The sequence below is a fragment of the Humulus lupulus genome, chromosome 1 (genome assembly GCF_963169125.1).
Source record: "Humulus lupulus chromosome 1, drHumLupu1.1, whole genome shotgun sequence".
NCBI lineage: Eukaryota > Viridiplantae > Streptophyta > Magnoliopsida > Rosales > Cannabaceae > Humulus > Humulus lupulus.
The window spans coordinates 80,385,467-80,408,432 of NC_084793.1; the positions used below are offsets into that span (position 1 = coordinate 80,385,467).

At 33.5% G+C, this 22,966-nt stretch overlaps 2 protein-coding genes across 2 annotated transcripts; both read left to right on the forward strand.

Annotated features, from left to right (window-relative positions):
• Nucleotides 1-2,595: 2,595 nt before the first annotated feature.
• On the forward strand, nucleotides 2,596-6,108 carry LOC133817222 (zinc finger CCCH domain-containing protein 43-like). Its single transcript, XM_062249680.1, has 4 exons — nucleotides 2,596-2,640; nucleotides 2,975-3,305; nucleotides 5,176-5,459; nucleotides 5,961-6,108. Exons 1-4 carry the CDS (start codon nucleotides 2,596-2,598, stop codon nucleotides 6,093-6,095), a joined length of 795 nt encoding a protein of 264 aa, XP_062105664.1. The 3' UTR covers nucleotides 6,096-6,108.
• A 2,562-nt stretch (nucleotides 6,109-8,670) lies between these two features.
• Nucleotides 8,671-14,671, forward strand: LOC133817230 (clathrin heavy chain 2-like). Its single transcript, XM_062249689.1, has 3 exons — nucleotides 8,671-8,751; nucleotides 14,277-14,474; nucleotides 14,618-14,671. Exons 1-3 carry the CDS (start codon nucleotides 8,680-8,682, stop codon nucleotides 14,669-14,671), a joined length of 324 nt encoding a protein of 107 aa, XP_062105673.1. The 5' UTR covers nucleotides 8,671-8,679.
• Nucleotides 14,672-22,966: the final 8,295 nt, after the last annotated feature.

Here is a 22,966-nt window from a genome sequence, read left to right on the forward strand (position 1 = left end):
CAGGAGGTTAGAGGGAATGCCTTAGCTAGAGTTGCTAAGGACTATTCCATTTCAAAGACTGGTTTATTAAGGTATAAGGGTCGGATTTGTGTCCCAACAGATGTGGGTATTAGATGAGAGATACTATATGAATCCCATACTACACCATAATCTTTCCATCCAGGCACCACAAAGATGTATTAGGATCTACGGATGTTATATTTGTGGCCTGGGATGAAGAAGGATGTAGTGGAGTACATGGCCAAGTGTTTGACCTGTCAGGAGGTGAAGGTTGAGCATCAGCGACCAGCGGGGTTGCTACAGCCTTTGGGTATTCCAGAGTGGAAATGGGAATACATTACTATGGATTTTGTGGGAGGTCTACCTAGGATAGTGGGGCTACATGACTCGGTGTGGGTGATAGTAGGCAAATACACCAAGTCAGCTCACTTTCTACTAGTGAAGACGACCTATACTATGGATTAGTATACAGAGTTGTACGTGAGGGAGATTATATGTCTCCATGGGGTTCCCAAGTCTATTGTATCAGATCGGGATCCCATATTTACCTCCAAGTTGTGGGGTGGCTTGCAAAAGGCTATGGGGACTCAATTGAAGTTCAGTACAGCCTTTCATCCTCAGACAGATGGACAACCTGAGAGGGAAATTCAGGTATTGGAAGACATGCTTAGGGCATGTGTGTTGGACTTTGAGGGGTCTTGGAGTAAGTATCTCCCGTTGATTGAGTTTTCATACAACAACAGTTTTCAATCAACGATTGGAGTGGATCCATATAAGATGTTGTATGGAAGGAGATGTAGATCGCCCATTCATTGAGATAATATGGGTGAGAAGAAGTATATGGGACCAGAGTTGGCTCAGAAGACTAATGAAGCTATTGAGAAGATCCGAGCTCGAACGCTCGCCTCGCAGAGCAGGCAGAAAAGCTACGTTGATCCTAAGCGTAGGGACGTGGAGTTCTAGGTAGCGGACCATGTGCTTTTGCGAGTGTCACCACTGTGAGGGGTGAGGAGGTTTGGGAAAACGGGTGAGTTGAGCCCTAGATTCATAGGACCTTTTGAGATCCTGGAGAGGATCAGGCAGGTGGCCTATAGGTTGGCACTGCCACCGTCGTTATCAGGGATTCATGACGTATTCCACATTTCTATGCTTTGAAAGTACGTCTCAGATACGACTCATTTCTTGAAGTATGAGGATTTGGAGTTGCAGATAGATTTTTCATATGAGGAGCGACCAGTTCATGTCTTAGACATGAAAGACAAGGTTTTCACTGAACAAGATGATTCCTTAAGTCAAAGTGTTATGGAGGAATAGCAAGGTCAAGGAAGCGACCTAGAAGCTTGAGTCAGCCATGCGGGATCAGTATCCCGAGTTATTCATGTAAATTTCGAGGATGAAATTCTCAGTAGGAGGGGATAGTTGTAACAACCCAAAATTACTAATAGGGCTTGGTGCCTTGATTAGCATGATGGGAGGGCATAATTGGGTTATATGTGTGTTTAATTGGTTAATTTGTGACTATATGACATGCATGATTGATATTATTATATGAATATATTGTATGCATGTTTATGTGTATTAGATATGCATGTGGGCCCTTTATAGCTTATAAGGGCATATTTGCAATTTTAGCCAGTTGAGGGCATAAATGTGATTTTACGTGATATATGGTAGAGACCACATTATTATGTGGATATATTTGCAACATATTACTCGAGACGGTCCTAGTGAGAGGATCAGCGAAATAGTCACAACGGGGTTTAATACTCGACTCAAGGGGAGCCTAGGGGTATTTTGGGAATTTAGAGAATATTTTGGGATTTATTGAGCAATGAATAAATATTTGGTAATTAATTAGAAATGATGGGGTTAATTGTTTAACAGTAGAAACACTTGAGGAATTAGCAGAAACCAGGGAAAAATGATTGTTTTACCCCTTAGAACTCTTACAGGAGTAATAAGCTTAAAAGGGAAAAATAGTCTTTTGTTGGGTTAGGATATACTCAGAAGACTTAGGAAATAAACCAGAAACTTACATAATTCCTTTTCTCACCTCCTACACATTCTCTCTCTCACTCTCCCTATAACTTAGGTGGAATTTGGAGAATTGAAGGAGACTAAGCTGAGAATTGAGCTGGGAATTTGGAGGAAACTAACTGGAATTAGTCAGAGTATTGCTGAGGGTCTAAGCTGCAATTGAGGTAAGAAATTCATACTGGGCATGTTGAATTTTCTGGTGAAACTATGTTGAAAATTAGAGGTTGCATGAGTCTTAGTTTGCTAGATAGTTTTAGTTGAATTTGAGTATTTAATAATAGTAAGAAACTACACCAAATACCCCTTTCCATACCATATGAATATAATAGTATTGAAAATGTATTATGATACATCAAATAATAAAATAATAGGTGGGAAAAAAATTGGCGGTACCAAAATTTTGGAGCCCGCGTATTAGTAAAGTTATCTTTTACTTTTTTACTTTTTTATTTGCCTCTACTTTTTTATTTCCAAACCTCTAAACAATTTTCTATCGCCTACCATCATCGACTGTGTTTCCAAGGCAAAAATTGTTCGACTCATACAATCTGAGCAACCATGGCGGTGGCTAACGCTCTGATCGCCAAGAGGGAGGCCCTTACAGTCAGTTCTTTCACTCTTAGCTTATTTATCACCTTTATTTATTTATTATTATTCTCATTTTGTTTGGTTCGATTAGCTTAAGCTCAATTTGGAATTACAGTCGTATTAACTGAGATATATTAATCTAAATTTACCGATTATCTACAATCAGATTTGATTCCTTTCTTTATATCGTGTTATACCTTAGCTCAATTTCTCAATTGGAATGCTTTTCGAGTACTAGATTATGTAAAAGTTCATTCAGATCTGATACTGTTTTATCTTAGGCGTTATGGTCCCCATTAACCAAGACACTTCTGACCATCCCTCAAGCGATACCCAATTAGGGTTTTAGTATCAGTCACCATCTTCCTCTTCTTCTTCTAATAACAATGGTGATCCCGATCCTGAAACTTCTGTTCTCGATCATGGGGCGGTTGAGAAGGAAAAGGAAGAGGAGGTAAGCGGAGCTTCTATTCATCAGGAGCTTGCGAGGTTGGAATTGAAGGAGAACGAGGAAGAGCCGGTTCTGAAACCGGATTTGGAGGAGAAGAAAGAAAAAAAAGAAGAAGAGAAGGATGAGGAAAAGGTTGTTGACAGGGATTTGAGTGGAGAAGAAATGGGGAGCCGGAATGGAAGTGACGATGGAAATGAGAATGTGAATGAGGATGGGTATGGGAATGGGAGTGAGAACGAGAATGAAAATGTGGATGAGGATGAAGATGATGTTGGGGTTTTATGCCCTAATTAAAACCCAAATTCTTTGTAATCTCATTTTATTATCAATAAAAGAATATAAATCATTTTTTGACTTGGTCAATCACTTTGCTCACATGTTTTATTTTCATGATTATTTGTTTAATATAAACTTCTATTAAATCCCGAGCATATAGCTAATCTTATTTATATTGACGTAATCACAGTGGAATATAAATATGATTATATGTTCAAAATAAGTTAGTCCTAAGATTAGTCAGTGCACCGGATTTACACTAACTTGCCAATCTACGATATGATCTACTTACACATTACAGTGTTATGTTCTTTCCAGAACATTAGCAAAGTAGATAAGATCGGATGTATTTGTTACATCGGACAGGACCGATATTGACAGTTGATAAGATAAGTAAACATGTCGTTATTATCTATTCTAGTCATATCATATAGTTGACCATAGGTAAATTCAATCTCAATTCTGAGTGGTTAGTATTCTAACTGGTTGTATTATTTGAGTTCTTTGACTTGTTCGTTACCAGCTTACCCTACGGACTAGCCCATACTTACATCTTGGGAACTCGGTAGTATAATTGAGTGGGAGTGTTAATCATAGATATGAACATCTATAGCTTCTGATGAAGAAGTGAAATGATGGTTTCCTTTTAGTTTGGTTCAAGGTGTTGAATGATAGAGATCTCATTTCAGTAATTAAATTAGTTTACTGAAATATCATTTACAAGGAACTAAGTGTTTTAAGGATAAAATACAATGAGGGGTAAAACAGTATTTTAGTCCTATCTCATTGTAGACCGTCTATAGAGGATTGAGTGACAATTATGGTTGTAACAGTTATAGAGCGTTCTATGAATTCAAGAGTGCAATTCCAAGTCTATAGTGGAGTCACGAGGAATTAATAAGTTAGTAAATTTATTTGTTAGATTTATGATAACTTATTGGAGCTTGATTTCATAGGCCCATGGTCCCCATTGTACCTTGGATAAAATCATCTAGATAGTCTTAATTAATTGATTTAATCATCAATTAGAATTATCAAAGTTGACTAGGTCAATTTTGGATAGTTTCACAGAGTTGTGTAATTTTGAGAAGAAAAGAGAAATTATGACAAATTTATTAATTAAGATAAATTGGTATCTAAATTAATAAATAAATTTAAATCAAGGTTCAAATTATAAATAATTAATTTGATAAAAGATTTAAATAATTATTTAATTAATTAAATCAATAGAAAATAATACAGGCCTTGATTTTAAGTCCAATGGGCTTATAATCAAATGAGAAATTTCACGAGCCTATAGCCCATGATAATTTCGACCTAGGGCTTCAAAATGGCTGTTAATTTATTGGTTTTTTAATTAAATTAAATGGCCTAATTGAGTCTATAAAAGGAGTGCTTAGAGAGAAGATTTTAGACACGACAGATAAGTCACAAGTCAGATTTTATGATAGTTTTATATTCTCTCTAAACACAAGTCCTTTTCTAAGCCTCTTTGTTATTTTCTTTTCTTCTCTCTATATCTATCTCATGTGTTGAGAATTGCCCACACTAGTCTAGGTGGTTCTAAGGATACATTGGAAGATCGTGAAGAAAATAGAAGATCGGTTCAGTTTCTTGATAATACTCTGCGACAGAAAGGATACAAGAGTTAGAGAAACTGAAGGAAGGACTCTAAATTCCGCTGCGTATACTGTAAGTATTATATTATTTGTTTCTCTTTGAATTCAATTTTAGAAACATATTTTAGGCTATCTCGTATTAATTTGTTTAATATTAGATATACATGAAAATAAATAAAGATCCTGTATAAGTTTTTCCAACAGATGAAGATGAAGATGAGGATAGGAAGAGAGAAGCAGAAGAGAAAGATGATGAAGATGGTGGAGTGGGAGAGAATAAGAGTGGAAATGAGACTGAAAATGGCAGTGAAGTAAATAATGGTAGCGGTGAGATGGATAAGAAGAACAGGTATGGTGGTGGTATTCGAAAGTATCAGTATCCAGTGAGGCCTGAAGCTGAAGATTGCTTATTTTACCTCAAGACTAGAACTTGTAAGTTTGGATCCAATTGCAAGTTTAATCACCCAGTTAGAAAAAGAAGCAATCAGGTATTTTTTTTTCTTCTTCTTCCATTTCTTCAATTCTTACGCATACAATTTTATATCAATACTTCACCACAAAATGAAGTTGTTTGTGTATGCATTGTCTTTATCTTTGTGGGTCTTTATCTATTTAGTGTCTTTTTTTCTTTTACCTTTTCCAATATTTGTATCTATATATATGATATACTTCTTTGTTGGGTTGTGTTATGGTTGGTGGGTTTTGTTGGGGGAATTTTTCTGGTTATGGATAACATTAGAGACACTCGTTTTGCTGTATTGTTTGCTCTTGACATGGAGAAAGGAAGGTAGTTATCCCAATTAAAGTATATATCCTAACTTTTGGAGGAATAGTCTCTTTCCTACCTGCTGGACTTTATACTTTTGTTGCAGCTGAATTATGTTTAATATTCATAAGAATATAATTTCTTTGGGAAAAAAAAAATCTTTTTCTTTTTCAATTGTATTCACTTATCTTGTGTTTTTCATTTTTAAATTATTGTTTTGAAGGGTGCTAAGGAGAAAGTAAAAGAAAGGGAAGAGTCCACGGAAAATCATGGGCAGTCAGAATGCAAGGTTTTTATAATTACAACAATTCTAGATATTATACTTCATCACTTTTACGCATGTCACTATGGAATCTGATCAGTACATATGCGTGAGGGAAACTTCCCCGCATAATAGTGTTGTTATAATCGATATGAGTATGCCAAATCAACCTCTGAGGAGGTCTATTACTGCAGATTCTCCATTGATGAATCCGAATTCTAAAATTCTTGCATTGAAAGGTAGGTTATGACTTTCAGCTGCATTTAAAAAATGATATGAATCATATATGATTGCTATATTCTGGAATATGTATTTGAAATTTTAGTTGGTCTATAAATGTCTTGTTACACTATTGCGGAATCTTTGAGATTTAATTTAAACAATTTAATTTTTTTATTTTGTCGTTCTGTAATGCTTTATATGCATTTTTGCATTGTTCTATTGTAGAATCTTTGAGATTTTGTCTAAACTTGTTGTGATGTGCATTATAAGTGTATCCCACAGTTTACTTGTTACTTAATCAACTTTAAGCTCATTTTGTGTTCTCTGTATGTTCGTCACAGTCAATTCATTGTCTTTATACAGATGAAATGTTACTGTCTATGCCTCCTGACTTATTCTTTTCAAGTTGAATTTTTTAGTGTGTGTGATGTTATCTTTACTTAGATGTGGCTGTATTTTTTTTAGTTAAACTAGATGAAATTGCATCTTGAGGATGGATTTTTCTCTGAATGCTTTAACCTACATATGTTAATCGTATGTAGTTTTATTTTCTGCAAATGACACGGCAAGTAAACTAAAGAAAATATTGGTAGATGTAATTTGGTGAGAACTTACTCATGACTTATCCCTATGGTGTTAGACTTGTAATATATGACACGACAAGTAAACTAAAGCAAACACTGGTAGACATAATCTGGTGAAAACTTACTCATGACTTATTCCTATGGTGTCGGACTCTTAATCTCTGTTCTTGTAGTGTCAGGATCTTGATATTAAGTTGTAAAGGATAGTCTGGCAGTGTGGGGATTTTTATTGTATTATTTTATATACCTGTTCGATCTCACTAGAAATAGACATTATAAATGATTTCTAGTGTGATTTGTATACTTCACTCGCATTTCTACACAAATTTAGAGTTTGACTCACTCATTGTCATTATACCGATATAAATTTGATTGCTTTGAGTTTTTTTTTTTTCTTTTAACAATACTTACTTTAAATTTGTTTACTTGAGTTTTTGTTTGTTTTATTTCTTACTATTTTGGGCTACTGTTTTATCATATACAATTTAATAGCTCTTGTCCCAGGGACTAGTCACGATCACTTACAAATATTTAACATCGAGTTGAAAGCAAAATTGAAGTCACATGTAGTGCCTGAGCAAGTGAGAGATTTCTTTAATTTAGCATCTATAAGAGACATTTTTATGTTGTGTATTAAATTTCATGATATTATTTTCTTTCGTTTTTATTTTGTTTCACATGGCCTCCCTGCACTTGTGTAGGTTGTATTTTGGAAATGGATTACCCCAAAGTTGTTGGGTCTGGTTACACAGACCTCAGTATATCATTGGTCAATTGAAGGTTTGTCATTTTATTATTATTATTAAACTTCTCTTCTAGCCTGCTTTGTTTTACAATACAATTACTTTTGTTTTAAAAATTTGGCTGGTATGTGCACTATATCTTCCTTGTAGGTGAGACTGAACTTGTGGAGATGTTCGAAAGAACTGCTAATTTGGCAAACAATCAGATAATAAACTATCAATGTGACCCTTCTGAAAAGTGGTTGGTTTTGATTGGAATTGCCACTGGTGCTCCTGAGGTATGTTCTTATATATTGTAACATCATTTAGTAGATTGATACTCATATGCAGATATGCTTTATGTATAGATTTTTCATAGGGAAATCCTCATCAAGCCAATATATTTGATGATCTTGGTATTTATATGTTACATTTGTAATGATGTAATCCATGTAGTTGGAATAGAAGGGACAACTTCTCCTGTAACTAGTTAGTGCCAAAGAGCCTTGTCCAAATGGTCCTTTTGAATTTTTCTGTAACATGCTTTAATACCTTATTGATTGCTTGGCAGACTCTGAGCTTTAATTGTCCTATTTCTTGTACTTGATTTATTTCTCTGCTTTGTTTGCAGAGGAAAAATCTGGTCAAAGGGAATATGCAACTCTTTTCAGTGGAACAACAGAGAAGTCAAGCTCTGGAAGCTCATGCTGCTGCTTTTGCACAATTTAAAGTGCATAAATTAACTTCTCCCTCTCTTTATCTCTCTTAATTCTCTTGTTTTTGATCGCACTTAATATGCATATCATATATGCATATTTGTTGATTGATTGTCGAATTTATACAGGTTCCCGGGAATGAGAATCCTTCTACTCTCATTTGCTTTGCAACAAAGACATTTAATGCTGGCCAAATTACATCAAAGCTGCATGTTATAGATCTTGGTTCCCAACTAGGTTAGCTTAGTATTATTTAATTCACCCCCTTTATTAAAAAAGACAAAAATGTTTGATAGGTCTAGAATCTCAATCAGAAATTTATTCCTTTCTTTCTGTCTTGATGAATAATTTTTACATCCTTTTGTTGGTTCATCACAAATTAATATTCCGTGAATGATTTCAAGTTGTCCAGTGATTCCATGAACTGTTTGCGCAAATGAAGTATAAAGAAGATGCTGAGTCTCCACAAGGAATTCTTCATACTCCTGATACAGTTGCCAAATTTCAGGTTTTTCCACTTTGCTTTTGTTGTCATGTTGGTGTCAAGTTATTCTGTAACTTGTTACTATGTATATTTAAAGTAATTCTCAAATTCAGGTTGTGTAGACTGTAGAATAGACAAACTCTCTGTCAATGATACAGAACGTGGCATTCCATATTGTGGCAGTTTGTTACTATGGGATGCCTGTCAAAATGGCTATTTCCTCTTGTTTAGAGGGCTAGGGTGTAACGTCCTGCGTTTTCGGGTACTTTTAAACGACTCGGGTCGAGATTTTTCCCTGGGTTAAGAATATTATTTTAAATAATATTATATTTTGTTTGGAAATATTCCATGAGTTATTGCTAGCCAAAATATGAATTTTGTGATTTTAAAAGTCAAGATAAGACTTTCGGTCCTAGACCGACACTAAAACCCTGATCGGGTAAAAATCTCGGAAAATAAAATGAAAAGCTATGGAAAATATATTTTGGGCATAAAATACATTCATAAAAATTAAATTTTGGTCAAAAATAATAAACCTAAGGAAAAATGGAAATTTTAGGGCATTTTGTGTTAAATGCCTAATTTTACCGAAATGAGAAATTTTATTCCATGAATGGACCTTATGTTAAATTTTATTGTGTGATTAATTAAATTAAATGTGAGAGACATTTAATTTAATTAATTAATGTTAAGTTTGGTGATTAAAAGTTAATAAGAGTGAAAAAGGTATCAAAAGTCAATTTGGACTTTTCTTCTCTTCTCATGAATTAATTATTCACCATTAAAAATATATATATATATATTATAAATGAGTATTTTAGGATAGGTGGCCAGCCATGTGGATATAAATTTTTTTTCGTATTCTTATTTTCGGAACCAAGTTTGGACAGCCACTGTATAGGGAAAATGAACCTGGTTTTTTCTAAAATTTTGTGGAAATATTGTTGTAATAACCTAGTATTCCATTGTAAAATTTGGTAAGAAAATATTGAACGGTTTGAAAGTTATTAACTGTCAAAGTTTGGAAAAAAATAAGGACTTGAAAATAAGGTCATTTTTACCTCATTGTTGGAAAATGATTTCACCAATAAAAAATGCTCATTTTGACCTAAGATTTTACAAAGACCTAAATGGAATAGGGAAATTTTGGTAACAATTGGGTAAGTAAATTTCATGTTATGAACTAACGAAATATGTAGTTAAAAATATGAAAAATAGGCTTTTCACACTTAGTATAAAAATGAGATTTTGGAACATAAGGTAAAAAGTAAAATTTTTCTTATTTCAAGATATAAATTGGTAAGTCTTGAAAACATATTTTCACTAAAATTACCCCTTTGAGTTTAAATGAATTATTTTTATTAAAGAGTTTTTATTCTTTTTAAAAATAAGAGATTTAAGTTATTAATAGTTAATAAATTAAAAGAGGGTTTAAAACCCTATATTTTGAGAAAATAATTAAATGAATTATTTTTCTAGTAAGTAAAATTGATTAATTAATTTTAGAAAATTAATCAGTCAAGATGGGAAATTTTTAACGGTTTTCCTAATTAAGACAAATTAGGCAATTTTCTTAAAATGGTTTTTTAGAGATTAAAACCTTAAGAAAATTTAAAAGGGAAAAATTAAGAGTTTATTTTCTTTAAAAATAATTAAGGAATTTATTAGTATTTTCTGGATATAATACCGACTAAAATCTTACATATTTTAACCGACTTGTCGAAAGTGCGGATTAATAGCGATACATTTAAAGAATAAGTTTTTTAGCGGATTGTGGGAAAATACTATTGTGATACCCGAGCCTAGGTATCGAGTGTTGGTTTTTATTGATCAAATCAGAGATTATGCGCAGCGGAACAACAATCAAATTGTCAGATTAATCCCATATGATTTCTAGATCTACTTCTTCACACTCATATATATATTGAATCAAGGACAAGAATAGAAAAATTACCTCAGGTCCTTCCTTGCTGCTATATTTTCGTATGGCTGAATCCTTGAGATCTCACACCAAGATCTTCCAAAATGTTCTCAGTCACACAAAGAACGAGTGTGGGCTCGCTATACAAATAATAGGCAATAACTATTTATCAGACGTTCTCAACACATGAGATCTGATAAAGTTTGGACCTAGGTTTTGTGAAGAACAATGACCTTTGTTTTTGTCACTGTTCTCTTTCTCTGAGAGAATCCTAGATATTTTTCTATCCCTGAAAACTTACGTTCTGTGAAAACTGATATCCCATATTTAATAATATCCAATATATTAAAATATTTGTTATTTTAAACAAATTCAAAATAACTGATCAGTTATCAGATTTTTGTTTAAATAATAATATTTTAATCATATTAAAATATCTCATTATTTATTTAATATTTAAATAACTAAAATTGTGGAATCAAGAGACTCAATCCATCTCTTATGCGTGTGGCACAGTGCCTGTGCACTGTGCCACACGTGTACCACATGCATGTGCAGACATGTGATTTTTCCCAATTTTTATTATTATTTAAGTACCAAAAATCCCAAAAATAAATTAATTCAAAATTAATTATATTTCTGATAAATCAAATAATTAATTAATTCTTAATTAATTAATTACACATAATTAATCAATAATTATGTTTGATACATAGAAAAATATTTTACTTATCACATAAGTCCTTTTTGCCCATTTTTGTATTTGCCTTTGACAGTGATTGTTTGAGCCATTTCGGGGACCATGGACCTATACCATTAAGCTCCAATAAATTGAAACTAAATAATTAAACTCTTTAATTATAATAATTAATTTATTAATTCTGATATTACTCCACTATAAATTCAGAATTGCACTATTTATGTTATAGATATACTTTTACAGAAATCTTTTCCTTAAGTCGTCCATTGATATAATCATCTTACAATAGTTCAACCCTCTAATTAATTAGTTCATAAATTAGAATGGAAGAATTACCATTTAACCTTTCTAATTTACTTCTTATTCCTTAAGTACCATTAATTCACTAGTGAATAATTAATCTATAATCTAATTATAGATTTGAGCTCAAAATCATTCAGTTCCAGAATTAACCCTTAAGGGAACTAATATACGATCCATTAGGAAAGATTAGATTCCGTATTGTTGATACATGTTCCCAACCATCCATGATATTAAATCTCCAAAACAAAAGTCATTAGCCTCATTCTTTGAAGAGACCTTAACGAGTGAATCAAAAGATTTAATAAACATGAACATGAGTTCATGAATACTCAAGATTTAGGTTGATCTATAAATGATCATCAGTTATGATATGAATTACAAGTCTTTATTGTTAAATGGTTTTTGGATAAAGACTTTAATTCATATTGGTCCATGTCATATATAATCATATTATATAAAGCACCTTTACCGAGATGTCTTACCACATCAATAATCCGAATCTAGATTATTTGTATCATTATGATACTCAGTAAACCGTACTTACAACTCCAATTAAAGAATTCCATAACTTTAATTTGTTGTTGTTGACTATTTTTATTCATTCATGTGATCTTAATTCTCTCGTACTAATACAAGATCACACCCCCAATAATGAATATGGAATTTTTCTGATATTTACAAAATTATTCAAATAATAATTTAACAATCTAAATATAACAATAATAATAAACTATTGTATTTATTTATTCATAGAAAATCAAATGTCTTTACATGCTTTTAGGACACACTCCTAACATCGAGACCATAGGATAGGTCTCCCTGAGACTTATGGTTTAGTCTCAAATATTTTGTATGAATTTCCTTAATAGGTTTAAAACCAAAAAAGGATCATAAATCCTTACAAATAATTTTTATGACCAAACTGCCCAAAATAATAATAATGAATTATGAGTGCCATAATTAATCCGAGTATACTGTATGGATAACTACAGTATTGGCTAAGCGTAACTGGACTGAACGTTGCAGGGTGAAAACCTGCTGAGCGCTAAGGACTCCAAGTAAGTCAACTTATATTGTATGGCTGCAACATGAAACAATTATTGTATTGTATGTTAGTATAGGGATACATGCACATATATACCTTGTCGTAGAAAGTTGCTTAGAGACGTTAGTCTAGTGGGTGCTGAGTTAGAAAATATGAACGATAGATGTCCGTCATATCCTAGACGGCTGATCCCCGTCAGACTGCTTGATTTTATTTATGTTTGGTTCATTACCGCGACGAGTGACCATGAGATGAGGATAAGCTGGTTAAACCTAGGGGCCCTCATGCTTACTTAATCATTGGACGGTTAGAATCCGAGCAAGTGCTCTGATAAGTTATTCCTGGATAGTAGCCGTGAATATTGGCCATTCAGTGAGAGTGCTTAGAGATACTAGGGGTTGCCAAGATTGAGTGAGGCTGAACACCTTAGGGGCAACTGCTCACCAGCACCACTGATTAACATAGAAGTCTCCGTAAAACCGTGTAAATTGGATTACATTCTTGGATAAGTAGCGATGCCCTAGGTAACATGATAGTTACCCTTGATGAGGATATTTATTGGCTAGATCTTAGTGTGGAGACTCGGTTCTCTTTTACAGATTAGCAATTATGTTGGAGGGCGCGTTACACCTGAATTGTTGGAAATTGTAGAGTGTTGGTCTTGAATTATATTGTGATATAATATATCTGCTTGCTCTGGGATGTTCTGAGTGCAAGGATATATTTGTTGATAAGATATAGTTGTGATATAATATATCTGCTTGCTCTGGGATTTTCTGAGTGCATGGATATAATTGTTGATAATATATAGTTGTGATATAATATATCTGCTTGTTCTGAGATTTTCTGAGTGCATGATTTTATCTACTTATGAATATAATTTATCATTGGTTATCAGGCATGACCATAAGTTTGCCAGGACGCTTTAACATTCTTGAAATTGATTGTGTAGGGTCTGGAACCCTAATTCTCTACATGCTTTTGTTTGAAAGTTGATCTTACTAAGCGTTTTCGCTTACCTAGTTGTTTCATGTTGTAGGTAAGAGCAAGGGCAAGGCAGAGCAGTGAGCGCTGGAGTCTTCCTTGCAAATGTACATGTGGACCGACCTTTTGGGAAGCCGTTTTATTTTTGGAAATGTTGTGTAATTTTCCTAAACTAGGCTTACTCTACTCTTTATAAAATATGTTTGTAACTAAATGTTAAGTATGGCCATACAACTTTTTAAAAAGTTATTTTCTATACGGGTTTTTGAGACATTTTTTTAAATGAAAACATTTATATTTCTGCATTATCGAGTCTTGAAAATCTGGGTCGTTACATAGGGATCAGAGACCAATTTCAAATGGTTGTTTCTATAATTTTTAAACAATTGGAAATTTATGAACCTAATTGAGATAAAAGTACCAGTCAATTACTTGGAAAAAGACAAAGTATCAGGCAGCTCGAATAGAAGTGAAATTGGATATTATTGGCTTTAACAAAAGATACAAGTTCACACATCCTTTTTATGGCATACAGTACTTTTAAGTTATGATGAACCTTTATGATTAGTAATTAATTCTTATTCTTATTGTTGCAGAGTGTTCCTGTACAAACTGGGCAAACACCACCCCTTTTGCAGTATTTTGGTACTCTCTTGACCAGAGGAATGCTTAATGCTTTCGAGTCATTGGAACTATCATGTCTTGTTGTGAACCAGAACAAGAATAATTTGTTGGAAAATTGGCTAGCAGAAGACAAGTTAGAATGTAGCGAGGAGCTAGGAGATCTTGTGAAGGTTAGCATTATGGAATTTGTTAATTACACAGTCCTGTGCTTCTTTTCTCTTGGCAATAATTTAGTTGTTTACTTCAAATAATGCCTATGTCATGTTGTTTATGGTATGTCTGATGCTGATGCTCTGATCGTGTCTCACTGTAGACCACAAGACGTTGGGACCTTCTCTATTCTGCTCATGGTGGTAGACTAGACTGAAATTGTTATCTCTTCTCTTGGTTAGGTGAGGTGAGGTGAGTTCAGTCAAAATTATTTACAAATTCTATATTATATCTTGATTACTTTCCATTTTAATCAAATGTAATTGGGTATATCTTAGTTTCTTTTTAATTATTTAATTATTTAGGTTTCTTCCCCCAGTAATGGATGTAAGATTCTAACTAGTCTAGTTCTGGTTATCTGAAAATCTCATCTTCTCAAGCTTTAGTTTTTTTTAATTCATTTTGGTATCTTAGTAGTGATTTTATTTCTGCTATGCTTTTTGGTATTTGAAAAGAAAGTGCTTATGAAAATGTTGCATACCAGGCGTTTGATGATAATTCTCAAAGAATCTAAATTATTTTTTGGATTTGGGATTTGATTTTAAATTGGTAAGTACTGTTATTATATTTTCAACTTTGGGTACTCATTACTTTTCTGGTTGAATTTTCATCCCATTTTTCTGGGCCATATCTGTATTCGGTACAGAGTTCTGAACCACAATAGAACTACTATTAACTAGAACATTCATGTTCTTGGTTTTTGTTTCTTAGGCAAGTAAAAAATCCTTGGATCCAGTTGCTCCAGTTTATAAGTACTGCCTTGTATCAGTATCTAACATATTAACTTCAACATGCCAAAATGAGGTTAGCTGTCTTCATTTTCAGCGTTCAAGTCTAGCTGATATGAGACGTGTGGTTGCAAAGTTTTTCAATTGTAAGCTTATTTAATTTTTATACTATTGATACATTCAAGTAACTAGACTTTTTTTTTTGCAGGCCTTCAAATATGTCAGTTTTCCTACTCAGATACATGTTATGGTAAGATATATTATACATTTTATTATTTTGATCACCATTTAGTATATGTTTGTTGCTTAAAAAGCCAACCTTGTATCTGGCTGTGTAGTTAAGAAGTGCTATTTTGGGTTACAATTCCAGTGATATTATTTTCAATATGTTTTAGATGTATTACACTTTCTATTTTTGAATATCAACTTTTACATCTCTTAATAAATTAATAATTCTTTGGTTGTTGTTAAATCTTGTGGCTTTGACAGTTTGAGCCAAAGAATTCTTAAGTAGCTTTGGATGTATGTTATATACACAGGAAGTATGCAAGTATATGTTTTTAGGTTGGCTAATCTTCCATTCTTTTATATGCAGAAGAAATATAAGGGACAAGACTACTTTTTTTCTTTTCTAGTAACATTGGGATGTTCGATTTTTATTTTATATCCGGTAATGACTACATCCTTAGTCTCAGATCAAGGTCTGATTTTATTACTTGAACCAAGCACATGCATGTGAATTATTTTTTATGTTGAAATTATGTTAGCATGCAACTATTTTGAGGAATGAATCGTACGTGTACTTCCTTCTTCTCAAATTAACCTTTGTTAGAACATAGAACAACAAATCTTAACACAAACAAGATAGTCTTAATACATCTGTTCTATCGATGGATGCTGCTTGGGTCATTGAATGATACTAATTTTGTCGTACTTTTGATTGTGTCTATAGGATCTGACATAAGTCCATATGGTATAGGAAGGGAGAATACTGTTTGGAGAGTTTCTCTGATGATGGGTTATCTCGGGTATTAGTTGGAAGCTCATTTCTTTTATTATTTGATTGAAAGTAGTTTCTACCAGCTGTTGTAATTTTCTTTCTTAACATTCATTTATTTGTGAGCTTTTATAGTTTCAGAGGGTGTTGTACTGATTGCATTCTAATTTTATTCACATGAGTCTATGACCATTTGTATATATTTTTCCTCTTTGAAACAATTATAACTATTCATTTGCATTTAGAACTTGACCTTTTGCATGTTTCAAAAGAGACATTTTAGGGGAAGGCCATCCATTTAGTTTTATAGTCAAAAGTGTGTCCACAAGTTTGATGGCTTCACAAGCACAATCCAAGATAAACTCTTTAAAGGCTATGACATGTTTGTTCACCCAGAAAATTCAGGGATTGAATTAAATGAACTGATTTCATTAATTCATTTCCTTTTTAGGATTGTGATCTTTGAAATTTTTATTGTCGATTTAACATTGGAACATTCTGTGTGGATAGGTTAGGAGGTTGGTTACTTAGTTTGACAAAAATTATGGACCAATGAACATGATATGCAGTTAAACTCGTAAATAGAAATACATGGAAACTTGAATTGGGTTTCTCAGTCTAGGATGTTTCAGGTAGATCTGCAACATTGGATAATAGCTGGTGCTGGTTTATACGTTGGTAACATGCACATGAAAGTTGAAGTTAGGTGCAAATATATGTGTTTTTACATATGCATTTGTACCATTGCATGTTCATTAACGTGTTTGGAATTTGTTCATGCATGAGCTAATTACTATTTTAAATGAGTAAAAGCATTTCATTTATGGGTTTTCTTTAAAAGTTATGGCTTTCCATTTTTCTTAATTTTTGGAATCGACTGATTACTTGCTGCTTTTTTCTTTTATTGATGTATAAATGCAATTCCAGTAAAGTTAAGGAACAATTATTTTGACAAAAAAATGAACATTTACTGCTGGTTGTATGAAGAGACCTTTTTGTTTAGGGGAAAAACTGAACCATTTTCTTGTGTTTATTAAGGGTTTTTTGAACTCTCTCAAAGTCCTGCTCGCAACATTTATTTTTTGGCTGGTTTGTGTTGGTGTTGTAGCTTGTTGCAGTAATTAGCTAGAAAAGGAAAGCCAGACTTGTTCTATTCTGCTTCTAGTTTTATTGATGTTGTTATGTCTACCATTTCTCTTGCTTCTGATGGTACATTTAGGTTTGCTTCTGATGTTGTACTTCCTTTGATAATTCTAGATATGCATGTGCTTTGGTTTCCTTTGTTTTTATAGCTTCTTTCACTGCTGCAATTTTCAACTTTTTATGTTGGATGACTAATTATAAACAATGTTTAGTAAACTCAAAATTGTTTTTTTGAAGTATGGGATCGAGGAATAGTTTAGGCTAGTGATAGACTTGATAACATAATAAAATTTAGTGATTTTTTATAAGAATCTTTCGTATGTTGATATTTAGTGTTGGTATTGGGCCTACTGGCCATGGTTAGCAACTTAAGATTTCTAGCTTTTTGTCTATTATAGATTTCCACATGATGAGCTTTTGGTTATTGAGGAAAAACAAATGGTTGAGTTTCGAATTAAATGTTGGTTTCTGTGTGTAATACTAGATATGCATTTTTTTTTAAAACTACATAATTTAACAATAAAGTGTAGATAATCACTACAACAAAGTGAAGTAATTACCACTTAAAGTTCTTATTTTAATACTTTTCCATAAAACATGTGGAAAGATTTTAAAGCAAGACCTGATTCTATTTTGTGATTAACTCTTTTAAATTTAATGGCGCATGATTGAATTATGAAAAATGCTAAGAGACTACATGTGCTGGACACTTTCTCTTCTGTTGAAATTTTCTGACTCAAAGAGAATGTTCTTTCATTCTTAAAGAGTTTTGGGTAAGAGAATTATCTGCATTTAAATTGTTGTTATGATTTTTCTATTGAATGAGCTTTCTAAATAAATGATTTCTTACCATAATTCTATCAAGTTTTGTGTGCATACAGTAGAGAAAAATAGTACTTGTGAAACAATTATATCATCAATGTTGCTTAGTTTATTCTTTATAAAAGGGATTTGATTTCTTTATTCAATTAAATTGGGTCCTTGACTTTTTTGAGTTTGGAAATACATTATAAAGCTTGATAGAATTCTTTTTTGTTCTTGGAAAGAGAAATCAGAGGGAATTTCCATTGCTTTTGTATTCGCATTTGTGATTGTCCTTGGCTTTGCATTTGTGATTGTCTTTTGTTTATATTTTTTTGTTACATATTGTTTTTAAGTTGCTGAAATATTGTTTATTTTAGTTTTTTAGTAGCTGAATTTAAGATAGAATGAGTGGAAATGATGATGATTATAAAAATGATGATTTTTTTGGACATTTGAGTTGGAATATGTTTCTTTATGTTAAGTTTGAACCATTAATGAATATAGTATATGATTTTAAGACTTGTAACAAGTAATTTCATAAATTTTATGGTTTTATTGTATCATTTAATTTTAATTTTGTATTAATCTTTTAGGTATTGATTATATTCTTTAGGTTGTGGATCGAATTGGCGAGAGGCATTGCAAAGTTAATTAACTTAATTATTAATTGAAAGAGGCACGGAAGTATGAATGATATGCAATCCAAGATTATGATAGCATTATTGATTATATTAGATGAATGATATGATATTTCATGACCTCATTAGTTTTTCTTTTATGTTTTATTTACCAGATTCAACAAGTCAAGTGCAAATGAAAATCTGATTTGGAAGGCTTTGGTGTGCTGACATTTGGAAGATCATGAATTCCTACCTTTACTTTTGAATGTGCAACTGTTTAAGATTATTTTGTTGACTATTGTGAGAATGTTTTGTTTATGTTAATTAGATAGTGTTGAATATCTTAAGACTTTTGGATTATTTTTTAGATAATCTTGAATGTATTTTGACACAATTATTTGGTTATGTGTTATGAACCATATAATTGGTACTCAAAAATATATTTGTACAATATTAAGGGTGTCTTAAGTATATTAAATGAAGTGGGTTTCAATTAAAGAAATAAAAAATAATTATAATGCACAAGTTTATATAATAATAATTCAAGCTTATCCAAATATTAGAATAATACAAAAAATGTGTTATTGTATCTTTTACAATAACACTGGTTTATAATCATAAAATTATGTTATGCAAACTATTTTCTATAATGTAGAAAGTGTGTTATTATAAAGTGTATCATAACACTACTTTATAGGTACAAAAAAGTGTTATATAATCTACTTATAAATAGCATAATGAAATACTTATCTAACTATTAAAATAACACAACAAAAGTGTTATCGTAGGCTATACCATAACACATGTCTTTAACAATGAAAAAGTGTTATGCAAAGAGCTCCGACCTACTATAACACCGCTTTCCTTAACACATCAAAAAGTGTTATGGTATATATTTGATAATAGTTTTTCGGTCTTTTTGAAAGTATTTTTTCTTGTAGTATTGATCATAAGTTGGGTATAATGTTTGGACCAAAAGGGTGGGAATTCTGGGATTAAATTATGGTTTGGTTATTGTTTTGGGGTGTGAATTAAGGTTAGGCTCGAGGAGAAATGATAAGAAATGGAGGATTTTCTGGGTTTAGGGGCTTGGGTCGTGGGCTGTTCTTCAGGCGCTGCGGCCCGCATGAGTTTTTGAGGCTAGGGGACCTCTGTTTGTCAGGTGCGCCGCGACTCGGAGGAGGGTAGGCCGCGACCCTAATTGGGTAATTAAGGGGAAATAAGGTTTAAGGCTCGGGGAGGCTCGGGAATTCAAACCTAGGTGCTTGGGATGAATTCTACTACCCAGTTTAGTAGAATTCATGGTCCTAGTGATTAATATTTGTCCCCTAAGTATATATTTGGATTAGAAATTGATGGTTACCCATTGACACTGCAAGTAGGTTTATCGCTAAGGCTCAAGACTGAGGATTGTGCTGGGGACCATTCTGTATCCCCCTCTCAGAATTCGAGGTAAGAAAACTGCACCCATGTGGCTGTGTTTGGGACTATGGCTCCCTGTAACTGGATATATGTACTATGTAATTGTGTTATTATCATGTGAAACGTGAACGTACGACCTATGGGAGCCAGGCCTGAGATGGTCGCACAATAGCAGAGTTACCACAAGCCATCATTGAAAACAAAGAATATCAAAGGAAAATGGCAACTACACAAGTGGAAACTAAAGAATCCTTGGAAGACATCCTACAACACATCCTGATCAATGGCTAAAGTCTAAATCCTAGGACTCGAGCATCGACACTAATTGTCAAATATATCTTTATGTAGGAAGGAAGAGTATTCTCAAGTGGAAAGGAATATGAGTGGACCAAAAAATGTAGCTCGAGCAGAAGAAAGATTGAGGACAAGAACCTAGTCTTATATTGCTCGATCATGAGCAAGTAGGAGTAGATTAGGTCAAGTGGCAAGGGATAAACATACATCGTATAATGAGGAGGTAGGACGATCTGAACCCAAACCTTGAGCCTCTTACGGTGCAAGATCAGAGGATGGAGGCCAAGCATCGAGCATGACCCATGGGAGGTCGGTGATCTACCATTTAGGGAGCCATGCTTAAGTCTACTAGTATAAGAACATCTGGACCAATTCGAAAAAGCCAGTGGGGATTAAGAGCCCAAGTAGAGGGATGAGTCGCAACCCAATAGAGATGACATCAGAGGTTAAGTATTTATTGAGTATTTAAATAACGATAATGATTTTTACTCAAACTTGTATTTGATTTAAATTACATGTCATTTATCTAGAAAAAATCCAAAATTATTTAATGTACTCTTGAATTAAGTATATATATGTATATATTTATACACAAGGATTTAATTAAAAATAATAATTAAAATTTTCTTCAATTGCTAAATAAAGTGCAAGCTTTATTTAATCAAGATTATGTGCACAACTTATCTCCTATTTAAGACATAACAGTTTATTCATGCTATTACGTGTAGTTAAAACAAAGAGATAGGGTTGTCATATACAAAATAGATTGTATAGGACAAGGACACGAAGCAAGATTGAACTTCTAATCATCTTTGTGTAATGCCCCGAATTCTCCTATGTGTTTAATGGCGGGAATAGTAGGCCGGGAGGGCCATACTTGTTTAATTATGCCATTAAATGAATATATGCATGTTTATGAGAATTATATTATAATATGATGTTAAATGCATGCACGTGGGTCCACATTTATTTACAGGGGTATTTCGGTAATTTGGCCCGTTGAGGGCATAATTGTATATTTGTTTGCATGTCAATGATATATTGTGAGGCCACATTATAATGTGGATTGGTTCGAGTTATTCGGCATGAGACGATCTTTAAATATAAATTATCGGTTTGGTCATAACAGGCTTAAGCTCGGGGCTCGGGGTGAGTCTCGGGGTGTTTTGGTGAATAGAGCGTTATTGGGAATTAGAGGGTAACGGGATAAGAATATTTGGTATTTGGGAATATTGAGATTAGCGGGAATTGGAAAGCGTTAATTATGATTAACGAGATAAGTGGAAAACACCAATTTTACCCTTGGGATGATTTTAGAAACCTTAAGTGACCTAGGGGCATTTAGGTCATTTGGCTTGGGTTTATATGGGACTTTAGTTGGCTGTAGAAGAACAGAACAAAACAGAGTAAGAATTCTCCTTCCCGTACATCACCTTCTCTTTGTCTTCCTTTGGAGTTTTTGAGCCCAAATTGAGGAGTCAAGCTAGGAAATCAAGGATTGGAGTTTGTAGACTTGGTTCATCCATTGAAGGGGGTTTAATCTCAAGTTTGAGGTGAGTTTTAGCCATTAGTTTATGGTTTTACTCTGTTTTGGTTTAAGTTTTCAGTTTGTAATTTCTTGGTGGATAGTTGGAATTAATGGAAGTTTGGGTGGTGTTTAACTTGGGTTTTGATGAGGGTGAGTTGTAGATGAAGTTTTGGGGTTGAATTGGGTGTTAGGTTGATGTTTGGGACTGGTTTGAAGGGTTGGTTTCAAGGAGAACGCAAGGGAGAAAAGTCTGGTTCCTTGCTGTTTTGCATAATGAGTCGCGGCATGGCTTTGGTGAGCCACGACCTACGTTGGTTGGCAGGGAAAGGTCACCTCTGTCTGAGGGGTGAGCTGCGGCGCGGCTAGGGAGGGTTGTGGCCCATAGGGTATTTTTGGCCAGAAATGAGTTTTTAGCTTGGGGATTCAAGCCTTAGGCCTCGGGATCAATCCTACTACCCGGTTTAGTAGGATTCGATGTCTCGGAGGCTAGGTTTTGGTTTGGGACCCTTTGTTATCATTTTCATTGATGAATCCTATATTTTGGTTATGACCAAGTGACCATCAAGGAGTTAAAAGATTGATCGTTCTCAAGGGTCGTTCTTATATTAATTTTCACTCGAACCAGAGGTAAGAAAACTGCACCCTGAGTATATGTGACATGCGTGTTTGTATTGAGGCATGTTGATTGATAAATGTGGACATGGATTGCATGTTGAATGCTAGCAAATATTGTTTATCTGTATATGGCACTGACTAGTCAGAGACACTGACCTAAGAGTCAGAAATGGCATAGCATCATGAACGCCGAGCCAAATGAAGATTAGATCTAATCGATATCAGCATTGAATGGCTCTATGGCATTAATGCTGGACCGACCCTAGGGTCGATGAACTTATAAGCGCTTGGCTAGTCTAAA

Excerpts from the sequence above, each read along its gene's own strand:
- LOC133817222 (XM_062249680.1), top strand. The coding sequence starts at position 2,596 with ATGGCGGTGGCTAACGCTCTGATCGCCAAGAGGGAGGCCCTTACA. Across the intron at positions 3,306-5,175 it reads GGATGGGTATGGGAATGGGA|ATGAAGATGAAGATGAGGAT; the intron begins GTGAGAACGAGA and ends TTTTTCCAACAG. Across the intron at positions 5,460-5,960 it reads TTAGAAAAAGAAGCAATCAG|GGTGCTAAGGAGAAAGTAAA; the intron begins GTATTTTTTTTT and ends ATTGTTTTGAAG.
- LOC133817230 (XM_062249689.1), top strand. The coding sequence starts at position 8,680 with ATGAAGTATAAAGAAGATGCTGAGTCTCCACAAGGAATTCTTCATACT. Across the intron at positions 8,752-14,276 it reads ATACAGTTGCCAAATTTCAG|AGTGTTCCTGTACAAACTGG; the intron begins GTTTTTCCACTT and ends TTATTGTTGCAG. Across the intron at positions 14,475-14,617 it reads AGCTAGGAGATCTTGTGAAG|ACCACAAGACGTTGGGACCT; the intron begins GTTAGCATTATG and ends GTCTCACTGTAG.